Raw genomic sequence first — 17,136 nt, forward strand, 5'->3', positions numbered from 1 at the left:
CTACATGACGTCTGTTCCGCTTACATCTCTCCTCAGTTCTAACACCCATAGCAAAAAGCAAACATTGTGTCAGAATGTCCACCCAAAACTTGGTCAGTGGTGACATGGTCCACCTTGCGTGCCGATGCTGACCTTCACTGGCAGAACACCGGTCCTGCCCGTCACTCTGGTCACAAGGAAGCGACCGAGGAGCACACTACTGCAGCCGAGATCGACTCCAAGGTGAGTCATCGGCTTCTACCTGTTGTTTCCCACGTTTCCAGCGCAAGGGTCGAACGCTGAGTGGTCATTAGGCCGAGTCTGGTGATACCGAAGCTCTCTTGAACAATCGTCTCTTGGACAACAATCAGGTATCACGCGCGGCTTTGTATGACGAGACGGACTTCCTTTGCGTCGCCTCATCCACTAAGCAATTTGACCTCCAACCGGACGATGTGCGAAAGGTAAGATCCACTGTTTCGTCTTTCTGTGCATACCGGCCAGATGCTGAAAGTATACCATTTCAACAGATTCTCGACGGTATGTTGACATTCGCTCGACAAAATGATCCCACCACTGCCAATGGAGACGGTCCCGCTCCTCAGAACATCAAATTGGGAAGCGAGGGCAGTGCGTCGGTCAAGAATGGGAACGCCGACTCGATCGTCGCCGAGTTAGACGGTAAAGTGAGTGGGGAGAGAAATCGATGTCATTGGAGAAGATGCGAATCGAGCTGATTAAATATGTCAAATTCCAAACTCACTTCAGATCATCATCGCTGCTCGAACAGCTACTTTCGTCCTTCTTGTCGAGGGTGTTGCCGATGCCAACCAGGGCTCTTTGGAGACTACGGTGATGTCGTTCATCGAGGGATTGCAGAAAGTAGCGTGAGTGGGATATCCGACTGAGGCAAGCTGGGACGCCACTGATTATGGCCGAACGCCAGATTATAACCGCTATGAAGTTGAAGACATAGGTTGAGAAGCGAACGAATACGAAGTCATCATGCATATTTGGTTATACGACAGACGAAGTAATCGAAATGTTCAGCTTTCGGACTATCTTTGCAGGCTAGATGAGACCTAGACCTTCCAGGAGCCCTTACTTTTCGCCATGAAGAATCTACTCAAAGCGAACAGACAGGATCCACAAGCGCCCATGGCCCCAGCCCAAGCGATGCAAGCTCCGTAGCCTCTTGAATCGAGGATGGCGGCACCCAGGGGGCTGCCAGTCAAGGCTGCGAGTGAAAGACCAACCATGCCCACACCGATTCTGGTCCCAATTTCGTTCTGACTTTTGGCCATGGTCATGGTTGAAGGAGTCAGGAGGGAGACGAATGCACCAGAAGCTGCTCCGTAAAGCACTGCCACCACCACGAGACCGGCTGTGCTGTGTGCGGCACCGAAGAAGGCGAAGCACAGAGCGGAGCTGATGAAACACATGATCGTGAACAAGTTGAGAGGCCCAAATCTATCAGCAATCATGTTGGGTACAGTTCGACCGACAACGGAAGCGCCGTTGAGAATGGCGACCATGTAGACGGTGAGATTCTCGGAAGTTCCGGTCAAATGAGCGAAATACTAGTCAGGTGGCCTTGTCAATGTTCTTACCTGTCTTGTGGGCATCATTCAAATGGTGACTCACTTGAAGAAACTGAATGGGAAAAAAAATACCCCAGGTCATGAAGAAGACTCCTACGCAGAGGAGAACGTATGCCGGTTCCTTGAAGAATGCCTTGACATCTGGTTTGGCCCCGCCGTCCCCTTTACGAGCACGAACACCTCCGAACGGCCGGGACAAGCCTATGCCAAGTACCATGCAGGCTACGAGCAGGCATCCTGTGTACTGAACACCTCTTTCGAAGCCGACTTTGGTGATCAGCTTATTGAGCATGATTGGTAGAACGACACCTAGGGGCATGTGGTCAGCTACCTGCTCATCGTTGTGAAGAACTACAACCTACCGCCAGAAGAGGACCCCGTCACAATCAAGCCAGAAACGAAACCTCTCTTCCTCTTGAAGTATTGACTGGGAAGACCAATTGCGGGGATGAAGATCAGACCCATGCCGATGCCTGCAGCTACTCCTTGAGCCAGGAAAGTTTGCCAAAAGGATTTACACAACGAGATCATGAAGAAGCTTCAAGTAGGTAGGTACATTAGTCAGCTTCGGGCTCAGCATGATGGAAATGTTGACTCACCTGACGATATGCAAGCTAGCACCGGTGATCACAAGAAGGTAGAAGTAGCCCTTGTCGAAAAGTGGACCGGCGACTGCGCCCATCATGAAAAGTAGGAACATCTGAATGGAACCGATCCAAGCGATGGTCGAGCTGGTTTCGAAAGGATATTTGACCAGAACATAATACGATTGGAACACCCCAAAGGCATTAGCGGTACCGAAGGTGCCAAGTACTGAGTGAGAAAGAAACATCAGATTGTGTTCTGCTCAGATCGAGATGGAAGAACTTACTCAAGAACCAAGATCCGATCACACTTGACCAGCCGGCGATGCCACCTTCCGGGAAGATGGGATCGTCGTTGACTTGTTTACTTCGCTTTTCTGCGTCAAGATTGTTGGCGAAGGTTGGAGAAGGAGATGCCTCGACATCCTGGTTGCTCATGGTGGTAGCTCTGCTTTGATTTTTGTAGAGAACTGAAAATCCACTGCCCGCATTGGCTTCTTCCTTGTCCTTCTTATACAAGCTATGGCTAAAACCACTACCTCGTTCTCGGCGATACTGCCACACGACCGACGGAGATATCGGTTCAACCGATCGGTCACCGCGGGAATCCAGCTTCGGTCACATCTCTTCTCTTCAGTTGCCTGTTTGTATCTATCTTTTCTCCATCTTCTCCACAACTTGATGAGATCAATCGGTAGGAGTTTTGGTCAAGTCCATGTCAACATGAGCAGCGGAGAATCACCTTCACCTCGGGCTCCGAAGAGGAGGAGGGTCACCGTGAGCATCACCCGAACATTGCTTCGCGTTTGGCCGACTGATTGACCTGATGTGAACACGTTTCTCAAGGTTTCCTGCTTGGCTTGGTGAGTCAGACAAGCCTGTCACTCTGATCAGGTCAGCTCTCCTGGCTGATTGGTCCCGGGATCTAGCAACAAGCGCAAGGTCAGATGTGACAGGACTTTGCCCTGTTACAATTGTCGCACTCGGAACGAGAGCGATAAGTGCGAGTACATCGACGGTAATCCTCACAACCGTGCTCCTCCGGCTTGGATCGACATCCCGCCCAGTGTCGAGGTGGAGTCACTCAAGGACAGGATGAAGGAACTGGAAGGTCATATCGGGGAGCTAGTAAATCTCGTCAAAACAAATCCACCTACTGCCCCGTCGGTGTTCCCCAATCCGCCCACTCTTTCGTACACAAACCTGTCTGGCCCTTCGAGACCAGCGGACAGTACACCGTCGTCTGGCACGCCCCGCTCGACCACCCTTGACAAGACGTTCTTGGCACTGGACGACCTCTCTAGAGGGTCTACCAGTTCGCGCCCCAACGGACCGTCCTTCAACCCTACAACTGACGCGCCATTTCACAACAACCTGTGGCCAAACATCTTCGTCGGTGTCGATGGCGCCGTTCGTCCACCTCACTCCGAACAAATGATATACGACATCGTATCGAGTATACCGAAGGACGATATGCTCTCAGTATTGATCGATCATCACCATGACCACGACGGGGCATACTGTAAGTCGTCCTCGATTGCTCATCGCTACCGCTCGCTGAGTGGGTGACAGGGCACTTCGTTCAACGTGATGTTCTAGAGATGGAGATACAACAGTTCACTAGCGTTCGGTCCAGTGCCGATATTCTTCTGATTGATCCTGCATGGCTAGCTCTGCTGATCGCTATCTCAAGGTGAGTTTCGTTGGTCCGCAAGTCCACCTCTGGTGCTTGTGCTCAGCTAGCCTACAGAGCATCGCTCCACTCGCTTCTTTCTGACGACCAACTCGATGCCAACATTCTCGCATCGGACGATGTATTGCTACGGCCAATGGAAGGACACCTTGAGACAGCTTTCGACCTGGCATTACACTGCGCAAGAGCACTGCACGAGCCCCAATTTCGGATACTCCAGGCTCTACTTGTATTTGTGAGCCAACAGTAAGTATATCCCATTCCAACACCGATCTAACAGGCACCAACTGATATGTTTCACAGGCAGTTTGGATGGATGATAGGATCCCAAAAGAGGACTGGCCTGCTATGGCGTGAGTTGGCGATCAGGTAAGTCTACAGAGAGCTTCCTGTATACCATGCAGGCTCACACGTCGCAGCATTTGCAAGCAGCTTCGGCTTCACCTTATTACAGACGAAACACCGGACCAGGAACTCCCTTCCGATCTTGCTTTTCCCCCGAATTCCCCTCTCTTTGTACGAGAATGGTCTTCGCGATTGACGCACAATCTTGTATTCGTGGACCAGGTCATGGAAGCTATAGAGACAGATCGTAGAGGGGGCGACACCGTTCGACCAATGTATACATTCGGTGGTAAGTGTCCTTACTGGCCTGGTGTTGCTTGAACTGAGACGTACTCAAATGCAAACATACCTTCAGACTTGGTGACTACTCCCCGTCCTCGCAATTTCCGTGACCAGGACTTGTGGAATCCTCGCTCGAAGTATACACATCAAGAGCCCCACCCCTCATTCGTGCTGTGAGTCAGATTTATGAAGACAGTTCGACAAGAATGCTTAATATGCCGTCATCCTAGCACCGAAACCATTTGGCAGATTCATGGTTTCCGGGTTGCCCACTTCTGGACAGCTATCTCGCAATCAGTTCGGGATCCGGCGACGCTTACACCAGAAGTGGTCCAAGCGATAGACAGTGAAGTGCGCCAAGGAGACTTCGAGCTCCTTAGCCTTAGATCTGGTCATCAGCTCAAGGAAGTAGAGGATGTACTGCTCGAATCTTTCCATGGGTAAGCTCACTAATTTCCCGAGAACTCGCTTTGTCGGATTGACCCAGGTGGAATTTTCAGGTCATATCAGCAGCGAATTATCCGCCTGCACCGGCATTTCTTCCTCCGCAGTTATTCTGACCAGACTTATGCATTCTCCCAAGCTGCGGCATTGGCTGCTGCTCGAACGATCATCAAGGGACACAAGGAGGTCCAGGAGAAGCATAGGACATACAGTGAGTGCTTGCCATGCTGGCAAGTGTCTGCTTCATAATTGATGGCGATCTAGAAATCGGTTATCTGGCCCTCGTCTTTTTTTCTCATCACGTCTCGGCTGCCATTCTTCTCTTCATCCACGGCTGTTTCATGGCGGACGAAAGGGTTCGCATTCGCGCTGAACTTGAGTCCTCTCTTGATCTGTTTGCGAAGGCAAAGCCGCCGGGCCCCAGTGACACACAGCACTTCTGGCTTCTGAGCGTTGCTCGGGGTAGATTGTTTATCAGGGCGATGTCAGAGGTGAGTCACAATGCTACCGGCTGTGTCTTCTGTTCACTCTGCGACAGGCACTGTTTCACGATCCACCTGGCGACCTTCCAGCAATCGAGAAATTCATGATAGACCTAAACGACCGAGGTGTAGAAGCGAATGACCTCGAGTTTGCTTCGGATGACCCCAACAATGTGATTCAATTTACCTTGCCTTCCTTCTTTGGGGTGCTGGACGACCCAAATCTGGTCTATCCGTCTTTGCCAAATGCCGCTATGCAAAACCCGGCGCAACTGGAGTGAGTCAGACACAAATATTTCTAAGTTATTCTTAAGCTAATTGTTCACTAGCTGGGATAACATGTTCAAAGGCTTCTAGTCGTATTTACGTTGCCCTTCAACCTTTCTGACTTGCCCATGTGATGAAAGACTACTCCAATTTCATGAAAGGCCCAGCTCATTTCATTGTCATCGCTCACGCTCAGTCGGAGATTTCAAGCGGATCACATCTACATTGACAACACATTGGCTGTTTATCCTACTTGCTGGTGAGCCTTGATATCACTAAATTGTACGGTCTGTCGCTAGTCTAGACGGTGGGGTCTTTCGAGGTCTTCCTAATGTAATCTGAATCGTTGCCGTCTCGCTTCATGGCCGGTGAAGTAGGACCACTTTCTTCGCCGACGGAACTTGCGGTCTCTCCCATGGTTGGGCTTGAACGACGTCGTCGGATTTTGTCATCCACGAATCGGATTGTCGCCAACGCGAGGCCCACTGCAAGCACAGCGATACCGACGCTGAAAGCCCGTCTGTATCGAGGTCTGTCTTCGGAACGGAAGATCTGGGCGCCGTAGATACCAGCGATATTCCCACCCATAATAGCCCTAAGCAAGAATATCAGCACAGCGGTGGACGATCTTTGTCGGGGAATGACCTCACATGGTCATCGCCAAGGCTCGTTCTTCGGAGTCTCGACAGGTCAACGACATCCAAGCGATATTGAGGGGATGGGAGAAGGTCCCGAATGTCTGAGTCCAGATGACACCGAAATAACGAGCACCGCGACTGTTGACCTCCGTGAAGACGCGGTTGAAGACGTAACCCAAAAGGTGGCAGGTGAAGCCAGCCATCACGGTCTCTCCACGTCGATTGCTGGATGAGTGCCCATCAGTCACTCTCTGGTATGTCAAGGTCCGTCGGCGAACTTACAAATGATCTGAGACGTAACTGAACGTAAACGATACAGGGATCTGCAGGTAGAAACCGACCGAGGCCAAGGCGTTACTGGTGAGGGGGGCGAACCCAAAGCTGTTGACCATGGTAGGGGAGTAAGTGTCGAAACCGCGCTGAGGACCGTTGTTGCTGAAACTAATGAAGAAGTGTATCCAGAGTCGCCAGTTGGTGAACTGCGGAACGGTCAGCCGCGCGTTCTGATCGATGCCAAGGACAAACGCAGACAGCTCACCGCTCTTTTGAAAGCAGGCACACCAATGTGCTTCTTCTTCTTCCCCTTCATGGGATCATCTAGTAAGACACGGGTTCGGAGAATATGAAGTTCTCTCTCGTCAAACACTCGTCTCTTCGGAAGGAATGTACTGGTGGGGCTTTTGAACGAATCGGGGAGAAAGAGGCCGAGAACAACTCCAGACAGAACAGTGAAGGCTCCCATGAGAACAAACAACCAAAACCACCCCGATTTTCCGCCGAGGCCTCTCATGTGTAGGATACCGTAGGCTAGTAGTTTGGACGATGCTTGTCCGAACTGATTACCAAAGTAAAAGAACATGACTCTCTTTGCCGTTTCCTTTCGAGTGTACCAAGTGGACAGAGTCCAGAGACCACCAGGGATGAAACCCGACTCGGTGATACCCAATAACAATCGCGTGGCGATGAAGGATCCATAGCTGTGCTGGAAAGCTTGGAAGGTCGCGACGGTGCCGAAGAGGAATAATTGCAGAGTCAACCATTTACCGGGTCCGACTCTGTACAGGATCATGTTGGACGGGATCTCGAACAGGACGATTCCAAGAGACAGCATCTGTTGTCCGACGTTGAACTGATTTTGGGTGATACCGACATCTTGAAGGAAATTGTCCGTCAAACTGTTACTAATGTTCCCTCGATCGCTAAAAGTGCAGGTCAATCAGTCTTGGGATTCAAACATCCAATTGAATGCCACAGAGATCAACGAACAGTTCTGTTGGCAAAAGAGATCAGTTAGTCTCCCCAGTCGTGTCAGTAAACATCACTCACGGAGACAGAAGAAGCCCAAAGTCATCAATGGCATGATGGTGAAGTCAAGTCTGCAATATGGTCAGCGTGACTTCTCGAAAGACGTGAGAAAGTAGGGCTCACTTTCGTTTGGCTGCGCGTTCTTCAGCCGCTGTCCAATCTTGAGCAATGACGAGCCCTGCGTCCTCTTCAGTCGCAGGAGGGAACTGGTCCGGATGCTGAATCTCTTCTTTGAGGTCAGACATGGCGCGTTGATAGCTCTACTGCACAGAACGGACAAAGGTGCGAGATAAGTCATGTCGCTGATCCGCGATTTTCACCTTATATAGTTGGACATCGTTTTGTTTCTGAATCCATCGTACCCAAGATGCATAGATCGAAAAGGTCGACCAAGTGGTTCTATATGGCGACATTGAGAGATATTGGTCATTTTAATACAATCAAGCACCGCTGAGATCTCAAATGAACAGCGAAGAGATGTCAACGCCAAGCGCTCATGACGGCACCTTCTGACACGCAAGGCAGTTTGCCAAGTAAAAAAAAACGCTTCTCCATTGCGTTTCGAACGGGAATCCTTGGCTTCTCATCTGCGTTGATCACATCATCAAAAGACGTTCAGTCATTGCATATGTGCGGCAACTGAACATGTCCCGACGGGCATATCTGGTGTTCAGTCTTTGTCGAAGGCGTATATCTTGGTTTAGTGCCGGCTACACAACCTCAAGTAAGTCAAAGCACAGATCGCAGATCATTCTTGTTCTTTGGCCTCGCAGATCGCTCTCGTGAGCCACGCGTGATCAGCGCAGAGCACTTGGCATGGCTGAATTGATGGCAATGGATGGTGGACGTCATCAGAGGTCAATCGCTAAGCCGGAAACATGATTAGCAATGCAAAGCGATAGCGTCAGAAGCGTCTTTCGCGATCGTCACCGTTGCGTCGTCCACCCGTTTCAAGTTCATTCTATCCGCTGAGCGATTGCTCGATGTACACCGGAAGATTGCATTGTCATATATCCTTTCTTGTCGGTGGACTACGGGTGGCTATTCCAGCATGGTAGCCAGACCAATTGGGGGTTCTGTCGCCTGCCCCTCAGCAGTCTAGTCTACATCAGCTTTCAGTCCGAGACTTTCCTGAGAAAGACACACTCACGACATAGGCAGCACACAGTCCACCGTCCACGAGGAAGTCAGTCCCGTTGACAAAACTTGAATCATCCGAAGCAACTGAGCGGCTGTGAGCTCAAAACTGTAACACACAACCGGAATGTGATGATACTGACGGAAGACGACAGCCTTGGCTTGTTCCACGGCTTCACCAAATCTGCCCATTGGGTTATGCACCAAGCGACGTGCCAGCTTCTGGGGAGTGTTCAAGAAGTCTATGAGCATCGGTGTTCGGATAGGACCTCTAGTCGTGAGAACGGCGGATCAGCACTCAGAGAAGAAAAAACAAGATTCCAGGAGATGCTCACGGGCATAGAGCGTTGAATCGGATGTTCTCGAGAGCATGGACGATCGCCAATTCCCTGGTTAAGGCAAGGACAGCGCCCTTAGATGCCGTGTCTTTCCAAACAATCAGACCCAAGCTTCACTTCAATCTCAGACTCGGCTCACACGCGAGTTGTGGCGTAGCTGCACCGACTATAGCAACAAGCGAAGCAACGTTGATGATGGAACCGCCGGCTTTCAAGCCCTTCGCAGGATCGGCTTTGTTCTATCCACCAGTACAAATTAGCTCGTAGCTGTGTATGCGAATGTGAGACCGACGAACCTCCCTCATTGCCAACACCGCATGTTTACATCCGTACCATACGCCCTTGACATTGATGTTTTGAGTGAGGTCCCAGATCTCGTCCTCAACATCGTGAGCCCCGCCGTCTTCCGGATGCATAATGCCCGCATTATTGAACTGTAGGTATGAAAACGCTTGGACATGAACGACTGCTCACTCCACAGCAAGGCTTAGACACTCACCATCACATCAAGTCTGCCCCACTTCTCCACGGCTGAAGCTATTAGCGCCTCCACCTGGATCTCTTTGGAGACATCACACTTGACGCCGAACGCTTGTGAGTTGGGAAAATGCTTTTTGACTCGAGCAGCTGCTGCGTCCACAGCTGCCTGATTCAGATCGGCAAGGAGGACGAGTGCTCCCTCTGAGGCGAACTGGAAGGATGTTTCGAGACCGATGCCACTGGAATGCATGAACGATGGTCAAAAAGTACGGTAGATCGGTTGAGAGACTCACCCTGCGGCGCCCGTGACGATTGCAACTCTGTTTGAGAGGCGAAGTCGGCCAGACATGATGTGCTTTTGTGGTGCCGACCGCGGGATGAGACGATTGTAGAGAGTACAATGCAGAGCGTATGCAATGGGGCTAGAAACAGTGCAAGACGAGCCTCGGAAGTAGGTGAACTGTATTGCTCATCGCGACAATCGACTATATCGTCCATAATGATGAGCGGCTTTCAGCCCGAAGGTGGACATAGTGTTTTTTTCCCGTTACCCTCAGTACACTGATAACAATTGTCCAGGATCCGCTACCGAACCCCGGGACTAGTGAGTGCTTGCATGAGATAGACGCTTCTGGGTGCACCATGGAGAAACGGGATTGACCATGCCGGTGTATGGCCCTCGCCGAAGAGGGATCGCCCAGCTCCGATAAGAAGCGGGCGACGTTCCGAAACGACGGGCGCCAACCCGTACTCTTCGCTCTAGACTGAGACGGCCGTAATCGGCGTACCAACCGTCAGGTAGCCTCGTCCGTCATAGCAGCTTTGCATAGCTGCATCGTTGGGTGGGTCCACTCCGTGACTGAGCATCTGCCAGAGGGATCAGTGGCCATGATATAATGCGCTGACGGAAGCCCGATATCGCTTTCAGACATCTTATGCTCCACCAGCTCGATCATCAGCGATAATGTCAACCAACGGTCACAGTCGAGATTTCGAGAGTGAAGCTGACAAAGCTCGGTATGACGAGGTACAAGCTTTGATACGTCCCAATCCGCTCTTGCAGTCGATGAAGGCGAAAAGGTTGGGTTTGATCTTCACCATGACCATCTGTCGTTCCATCGAGGCTGTCGCAATGGCCAAAGCTGCCGGCTACGAAGGTGTCAGTCTGAACTTGGAGCACGAGAGGAACGGATTGGGCGAAGCCATCGATGTCTGCGTTGCTGCTCTAGGATATGGGTGAGTGACGTCTCTTCTGGTGCACAGCAGTCGAGCTACTGACTAGCGGGACAGTCTCACGCCAGTCATTATCGTTCCGTCTCTTCAGTCCGACTGGATCTCTCGTCTTCTGGACAACGGAGCTCAAGCCATCATTGTGAGCGGCACCGTATCGCAGTGTTTCCATATACACCATCTAACCGACTTTAGGTCCCGCGCACACATAACGCAGACATGGCTCGAGAGTTTGTGAAATACAGCAAACATCGTCCTCTAGTAAGTTGTCACAGTTATATATCAGATGACATACTAATCCAGCATCAGGGAGAACGTCCGCTTGCATACACTCCTCAACTGGCCTACCGCATTCCCGACTTCCGCTACGCTCAACAAGCGGCGAACGAGACCACCCTTACCATCCCGATGATTGAGAGCGTGGAGGGTCTGCAGAACTGCGAGGAGATTGCGGCAGTTCCAGGGGTGGACGCAATCTTCATCGGCGCTCACGATCTGTCGGATGAGTGAGCTTCTCCCCGAGCTGTACTCGACCTGTGCTCATTGTTGACAGATTTAAAATCTTTCCTTCCAGTATGGGCATTTCTGGAGATTTCTACAACCTCAAGCTGCAAGAGGCTATCAGCCGTATCTGTACTGCTGCAGCAACCGCATCTACGGCCGAGAAGACGGTCTACATTGGTATCGGAGGGCTCGAACCATACCCGGATCTCTTTGCAAAGCTAAGGAAGGCTCACGAGAACATCCTCTTCTCCAATGCAGGGAGGGATCATCTGCTGTTGGAGCAAGGTATGATGGCGTCCATCAGCAAATTCAGAGAAGTGTAGGGTAGAGATACAAAGACATACCATGTATCAGAGTGAACATATCATTTAGCCGGAAACAAAACCAAAACCTGGAAAGATAAGGAATTCGGCGTCGCCCGTCTTTTTCTCACATCTTTCTCAGAATACACCTTCTCCCTTCCAGCTCAGACGGTCCTGATGAGAGTCACATCCATTCAATATCAAGGATGTGATCTCCCCATTCACTCGCTGCGCTCTATTATCAGGTTCAAAATGTCCCCGGAAAGAACACGGTCGCACAGCACATTGTCCATGACCACCTCCAAGCTAAAGTCAGCCTGTCGCCGGTGCTATCAACGGAAAAAGAAAGTGCGTTATCTCAATCGTTAGCAGGAATGACATGAAGGATTTTGACGTCCGACTCAGTGTGATCGGGCATCTCCACAATGCTCACACTGCTGCCGATCGGGTGAGGAATGCATATACGACCCTGTGCAATCTGATGGGGAGAGAAAGCGGTAAATTCGATCGAAGATCCTTACTCGTCGGGCTGACAAGCGGAACAGTGCTATAGCGGAGCTTCAAGCCGAGAACGAAGAACAGAAGCGACAGATCGAAGTTCTGCAGCAACAGCTGGACAATGCAATCTCTGCACAGTTCATGTCTTCCACGCCGGCCATCGTGCAGCATGTCATCCCTCCACCTCCACCTGCTCTCAGCACAGGATCAACCACCATAGCGGAGATATTCGTCTTCCAGTTACTCAAAGTCGAGATCGATCTAGATGCCGCTTCACAGCTGCTCGTGACGAGCATTGCACGACAGTTCGGTTTCACTCTCCCCTCTGTCCCCGTCCATACCTCAAGACCTACCTTGCCAGATACCCCGGGAAAAGTACCACTATATCGACCAGACCGGCAACAGGCAGAATTGATGATTGAGACGTACTTTGCGTTTGGAAATTGCTTTCAGCCTATTCTGGATCCTGAAACGGTGTTGGAAGAGTAAGCTCAGCATATACGGATGCATCTGACAAAGACCAGTCTACAGCTGCTATACCCAGAAGGTAGCGATCCAAATCTAGACAAGATTGACGGGGCCCGACCGGACGTCCGTATCTACCGACTGTACATCATCTTCGCCATTGGGGCCAGTCTACTACCTAAGGATCCAGATAATCCAAACACGGCTCAGCTGAGAGCGATTGCATTGGCTCACTTCCCTGCTGCGTTACGTGCCGATGATATCGTGAATCTATGTCGAGTTTTCCATGGAGATACAGCTGACCTGGCTTATAGACATGTTTATGTTGCGTGATGTTATTCGCGATCTACACCATGACCGACTCAGCGCCCATGGACCCCCTTCACACTGTAAGAATGACAGCGGGTCTCGCGGTGGAGCTGGGCTATCTGCAAGATCACCTGGCCCTGCCTTGGAAGGCTCGTGAGATGCGAAAGAGGATATTCTGGAGCATATACTGCATGGACCGTAGTGGTGAGTTCTTGCCCAGCTGGAAAAGATCCTGACAGTCTGCAGTATCATCTACGATGAACCATCTCCCTGTCATTCAGGAAGATGCGATACAAATCACCCTGCCGTCGACTGTTCCCGAACTGGCTGGAAGGCATACCACCTTCATGGATCCGGTCACGATGTTCCGACAGACAGTGTTGCTCCGTCGACTACAGGGTCTAGTATCTTCCGAACTCCACTTCCCCACCACCAATTCGTCAGAAGAGGCTGAAAAAACGTTCGTTCGGATACGCAACGAGATCGACACATGGTACGACGACCTCCCAGCGTCGTATCCTTCGGCTACCTGGTCTGCGTGCAAACATCCTTATCTAGTAGTGAACTATCATTTGCTTCTGGTACGCTTGTACAGTCCTTCACCGCTAATGCCTCGACCCACGCACGCCGGTTTGTCGGTCCTTCGACAATCCGCCTTCCGTGTGATCGAAATGTACGGTGCAGGACATGAGGGGTACCGCATGCGGCAGAACTTCATTACGGTTTCACATATCGTGCTCGCGTGCACTGCGCTGGTGTACACCTTGACTGAAGGCGAAGGGGATCCCTTGCATTGGGGTCTCAGGAAGTGGCGGCTATCGGCCTTGCAACAGATCGAAGCGGCTCAAAAACTCCTCGCCAACTTCTGCTGTCATTTGACATATGCAACGCGTTATACAGAAGCGTTCGCTCAACTGACAAGCGATCTCCAGTCCCGCTTGCGAGAAGTCGATCCGGTTGAGCCACAATCCAGCTGGCTCGCCGCAGACCAAGCCACATCGATCAGCTCGGATAGCAGTCTCGAGCCGGCCTTGCGGGTCGATCTAACCACTCAAACTATCGAATCATCGGATCAGCGTCTTGGTCAAAACACAACTATAAACGAGTTTTCGGTAGATGACTTTTTGGCGTCCTTCGACTTGGGTTCTTTCCCGGCCTGATCACTCGCAGGTCCACTATACATGGGCACGAGATACTTTCATAGTGTGAATGCAAGTAGCGAAGCGCTTTAGTATCTGAGCCTTCATTTTGCGCCGTGTTCTACTTAGGGCGCGTTCAGCACGCATCTCTACTGAGCCGGAAGAGGTCCATCTCTGACGATAGCGACCGACAGGGCTTTCTTCTGTTTCTTTTCAGCTTCTGTGACCATCTCTTCCGACTCCTCGAGCGACTGAGTGTCGGGCAGGCGAAGGTTGTCTAGCAAGAATATGGCGGTAAGGAGACCGAGAAACGAGCAAACGGTTCCAACAATAACCATGACTCGCTGTGTACCGCCATCAACAGATGTTGCTATCTGTGGTACCATAACACTCACCTGAGCCTCATCCTGAGCCCTGGCGACACCATCCCGCTGCCACGTACCGACCGGCCATACAGTGGCATAGGTCAATGGGTCGCTATATGCTGCGGCGACGAGGGTTGTATTACCTTGCAGATAAGTATTGAGTTTGTCTGGGACGAGGTTGGTCCACATGGCACCGCTGACTGCTGCACCGATACCAAATGCGACGTAGTAAATTGCAGTCCAGCCAGCGGTGACGAGAGCGAGATGCTCATGCGGAGCGGCGGCTTGTATCAAAGCTTGTATCGGGTAGGGGATGAAACCGTTGGAAGCACCTACAAGAGCAAGGATAGCGGGTCAGTGAACGAGCATGACTCGTATCGAAGGGTAGATATAGTCGGCAAGGATAAGCAAGGAGGTCGACTCACCTCGCAGCACCTGAATGATGGCAAGTTCAGCTTGGGTGCTTCCGCTGGTCCTATAACGAAGCATAAGACCAGTCGCCAGCGTTTCGATAAACATTCCCAATATGATGATTGGTTTGAGCATACGGAACCTTCGAGCGAGTAAGGCACCCATAACCGCGGTCACCCAGCCGCCTATGGTGGGGAAGCTGGTAATACGAGTGGCGGAAACTTGCGACTGGTTGGCAGCGACTTGAAGGTAAGTGTAAAGATAGGTACTGACACATCTCCCGGCAAGAGGATGCCACAAGGCGATCAAGCAACAACCGATGACTGTCTTCCTTCTGATCAATGCGAATGGTAACAACGGGATGGGTGCGAACCACCTCTCCCAGACGACGAAACCGATGCTGATGACGCTCCCGACAATGAGCTGAGCAATGGTGTGTGCGTCGCTCCAACTATTGTATCGGGAGTTTGCCAACGTGAGAGTGACCAGGAACAAACCGATTCCGGCTACGAACAGGATGAGACCGATCGTGTCCAGCTTCCAGAAGAGATCTTTGGCATCGGTCCAGAATCGCTCGCCGAATGACGTTTGCGCTGCCCGTTGCCGCCTGACTTCTTCGATATGAGCTCGAACCGCTCTTGAAGATCGAGTCCCTCGCCATAGTGTCACGATGATAGGGGTGGTAACGGAGGGGATCAGAATGCAGAACATCGCTAGAGTAGATTGAAAGCGGAGTCGTAAACAAGAAACACTCAGTCAACATAATCCCTAACTCACCAATACCCCATCTCCAGGAGTTCGTTTCAGAGCCGTGGGACAACATCGACTGGGCGGCATTGGCGGCAAGGAACGAGTTGAGCACCTGAGGTACTGACGGCGCCACAAGCCACCAGTCTTGGAAGAGTAAATCAGTCACAGTGTCTCCATCTGCCTCAAATCAGTACTCACATCGATTCCGCAGCGACGAGATATCCGCAATGATTATGTTCTGAAGCATGAACATTCCGCTGATACCTAAAGTGTGAATACAACTCCCGGCGGAAAACTGGACAATGCCCTTCGCCGAAGCCATTACAGCCTGACCGATGGTGTAGAGAACAAGACAACCGATCTCTGCATAGACTCGACCAAAGTAGTCCGCGAATTTGGCGATCGGAGTGGGAGCCATGGCCGAGAAGATCGAGGTGACAACGGCGACCGAGGCTTGAAGAGAGTGCAATTGAAAACCTTTGGAGACCGCATAGTTTAGATACACGGTGGCAGTGCTTTGATCTGTGCAATAAAAAGGTGTTAATCAACAACATCATGGCCGGAGATTCATGCTTGACTCACCAAGACTCAAACTGTAGGAAACGAACATGAATGAGATGTAAATGACGAATCGCCACCTATTGTCCATCCTAGCTTGCAGAGCGTCCATCTCGATCACGCCTTTCGATTTACTGCCAAAATGTATCGTTTCATCCTTTGTGAAGCCATTTTCCGCGGCAGACCCGTCTTTCTCAGAGTCTTTCCTGCTTTCGTGGTCGTCCGGAACAGAGCCGCTCGTTACGGTCGCACGGGGCGTTCTTTCCAACTCGGGTAACAGGGGTTGGTCAGCTTTTTGAGTGGACATGAGATTGAGTATGATGCTGAGCCAGGAATGGAAGAAGAAAGATGGAACCAGACCAGTCAACAGCTTTTATATGCCGCTTCCTCTTGGCGTGTATCTGCTGCACCTTGACAAGGGAATCTCTTCTCGCGAACTTTGCTGGCCAGTCCTACAATATGTTCTCGTCGGCCGGCAGGCGTCAAATATTTACGATACCTGATGATCTGGGTTTGCATTTTGCTTGGCCCTGCGCAGGATCTCCTACCCCACTTTCCCTTTATGTCTTCCTATCTGATAACGCGGTCAGGGTGCAAAAAGGCGCCAGCCCGAGCGCCAAGCCTCTCACATGACAAGTCTCAAGCATGAACGCTAAAACGCTTGATTGAATGTCCTTTCAGACATAAATGGGTGATTGAGCGCTGGATATCGGCGGATGTAAGGTTTCTTAGTCGTGGCCGCATCGGCCGATGTGGAGAGACTGCCAAGTGTATCCGTATGTTGCCTAGGTTCAACGAAGGAGCAACGGCGACGCCCCACATCTGCACAAGCTCACAAAAGTTACATGACTGCAAAAACTCTACATTCAGCATCGAAACGATCACGATGAACGGAAGGGAATGCTGTCAGTGATCAGCGGTCGCATCGATCTACTGTATCGTACAATACAAAAGGGCAGGAAGCGTCCGGCAGAACCTATTCTGCTAGCTCGTGTTTGATCATCGAGCATCGTGTTTGGCGAGTATGGAG

General features: G+C 51.1%; 8 protein-coding genes across 8 annotated transcripts; 4 read left to right on the forward strand and 4 right to left on the reverse strand.

Annotated features, from left to right (window-relative positions):
* Positions 1-74: 74 nt before the first annotated feature.
* IAR55_004681 (uncharacterized protein) lies at positions 75-870 on the forward strand (the record flags this gene model as incomplete). Its single annotated transcript, XM_066947778.1, has 5 exons — positions 75-92; positions 145-222; positions 294-443; positions 510-665; positions 748-870. 5 exons carry the CDS (start codon positions 75-77, stop codon positions 868-870), a joined length of 525 nt encoding a protein of 174 aa, XP_066802192.1.
* Positions 871-1,061: 191 nt separating this feature from the next.
* Positions 1,062-2,602, reverse strand: IAR55_004682 (uncharacterized protein; the record flags this gene model as incomplete). The annotated part of the gene is made up of 5 exons (XM_066947779.1): positions 1,062-1,559; positions 1,624-1,889; positions 1,943-2,118; positions 2,180-2,393; positions 2,452-2,602. 5 exons carry the CDS (start codon positions 2,600-2,602, stop codon positions 1,062-1,064), a joined length of 1,305 nt encoding a protein of 434 aa, XP_066802193.1.
* Positions 2,603-2,887: 285 nt separating this feature from the next.
* IAR55_004683 (uncharacterized protein) lies at positions 2,888-5,767 on the forward strand (the record flags this gene model as incomplete). The annotated part of the gene is made up of 13 exons (XM_066947780.1): positions 2,888-2,941; positions 3,011-3,027; positions 3,094-3,686; positions 3,737-3,857; positions 3,915-4,103; positions 4,161-4,226; positions 4,277-4,491; positions 4,558-4,657; positions 4,715-4,924; positions 4,985-5,139; positions 5,193-5,419; positions 5,467-5,687; positions 5,740-5,767. 13 exons carry the CDS (start codon positions 2,888-2,890, stop codon positions 5,765-5,767), a joined length of 2,196 nt encoding a protein of 731 aa, XP_066802194.1.
* Positions 5,768-5,977: 210 nt separating this feature from the next.
* Positions 5,978-7,865, reverse strand: IAR55_004684 (uncharacterized protein; the record flags this gene model as incomplete). Its single annotated transcript, XM_066947781.1, has 6 exons — positions 5,978-6,272; positions 6,328-6,540; positions 6,598-6,794; positions 6,854-7,514; positions 7,638-7,691; positions 7,744-7,865. 6 exons carry the CDS (start codon positions 7,863-7,865, stop codon positions 5,978-5,980), a joined length of 1,542 nt encoding a protein of 513 aa, XP_066802195.1.
* A 796-nt stretch (positions 7,866-8,661) lies between these two features.
* On the reverse strand, positions 8,662-9,924 carry IAR55_004685 (uncharacterized protein; the record flags this gene model as incomplete). Its single annotated transcript, XM_066947782.1, has 8 exons — positions 8,662-8,718; positions 8,771-8,844; positions 8,901-9,028; positions 9,093-9,183; positions 9,235-9,334; positions 9,392-9,529; positions 9,595-9,814; positions 9,869-9,924. The coding sequence occupies 8 exons, from the start codon at positions 9,922-9,924 to the stop codon at positions 8,662-8,664; spliced, it is 864 nt and encodes a 287-aa protein (XP_066802196.1).
* A 615-nt stretch (positions 9,925-10,539) lies between these two features.
* On the forward strand, positions 10,540-11,632 carry IAR55_004686 (uncharacterized protein; the record flags this gene model as incomplete). Its single annotated transcript, XM_066947783.1, has 5 exons — positions 10,540-10,811; positions 10,866-10,947; positions 11,001-11,066; positions 11,115-11,311; positions 11,380-11,632. The coding sequence occupies 5 exons, from the start codon at positions 10,540-10,542 to the stop codon at positions 11,630-11,632; spliced, it is 870 nt and encodes a 289-aa protein (XP_066802197.1).
* Positions 11,633-12,036: 404 nt separating this feature from the next.
* Positions 12,037-14,043, forward strand: IAR55_004687 (uncharacterized protein; the record flags this gene model as incomplete). The annotated part of the gene is made up of 5 exons (XM_066947784.1): positions 12,037-12,059; positions 12,157-12,534; positions 12,634-12,838; positions 12,889-13,087; positions 13,130-14,043. The coding sequence occupies 5 exons, from the start codon at positions 12,037-12,039 to the stop codon at positions 14,041-14,043; spliced, it is 1,719 nt and encodes a 572-aa protein (XP_066802198.1).
* A 128-nt stretch (positions 14,044-14,171) lies between these two features.
* IAR55_004688 (uncharacterized protein) lies at positions 14,172-16,413 on the reverse strand (the record flags this gene model as incomplete). The annotated part of the gene is made up of 6 exons (XM_066947785.1): positions 14,172-14,366; positions 14,418-14,719; positions 14,813-15,511; positions 15,576-15,692; positions 15,747-16,070; positions 16,131-16,413. The coding sequence occupies 6 exons, from the start codon at positions 16,411-16,413 to the stop codon at positions 14,172-14,174; spliced, it is 1,920 nt and encodes a 639-aa protein (XP_066802199.1).
* Positions 16,414-17,136: the final 723 nt, after the last annotated feature.

The sequence above is a fragment of the Kwoniella newhampshirensis genome, chromosome 8, assembly GCF_039105145.1.
Source record: "Kwoniella newhampshirensis strain CBS 13917 chromosome 8, whole genome shotgun sequence".
Taxonomy (NCBI): Eukaryota; Fungi; Basidiomycota; class Tremellomycetes; order Tremellales; family Cryptococcaceae; genus Kwoniella; species Kwoniella newhampshirensis.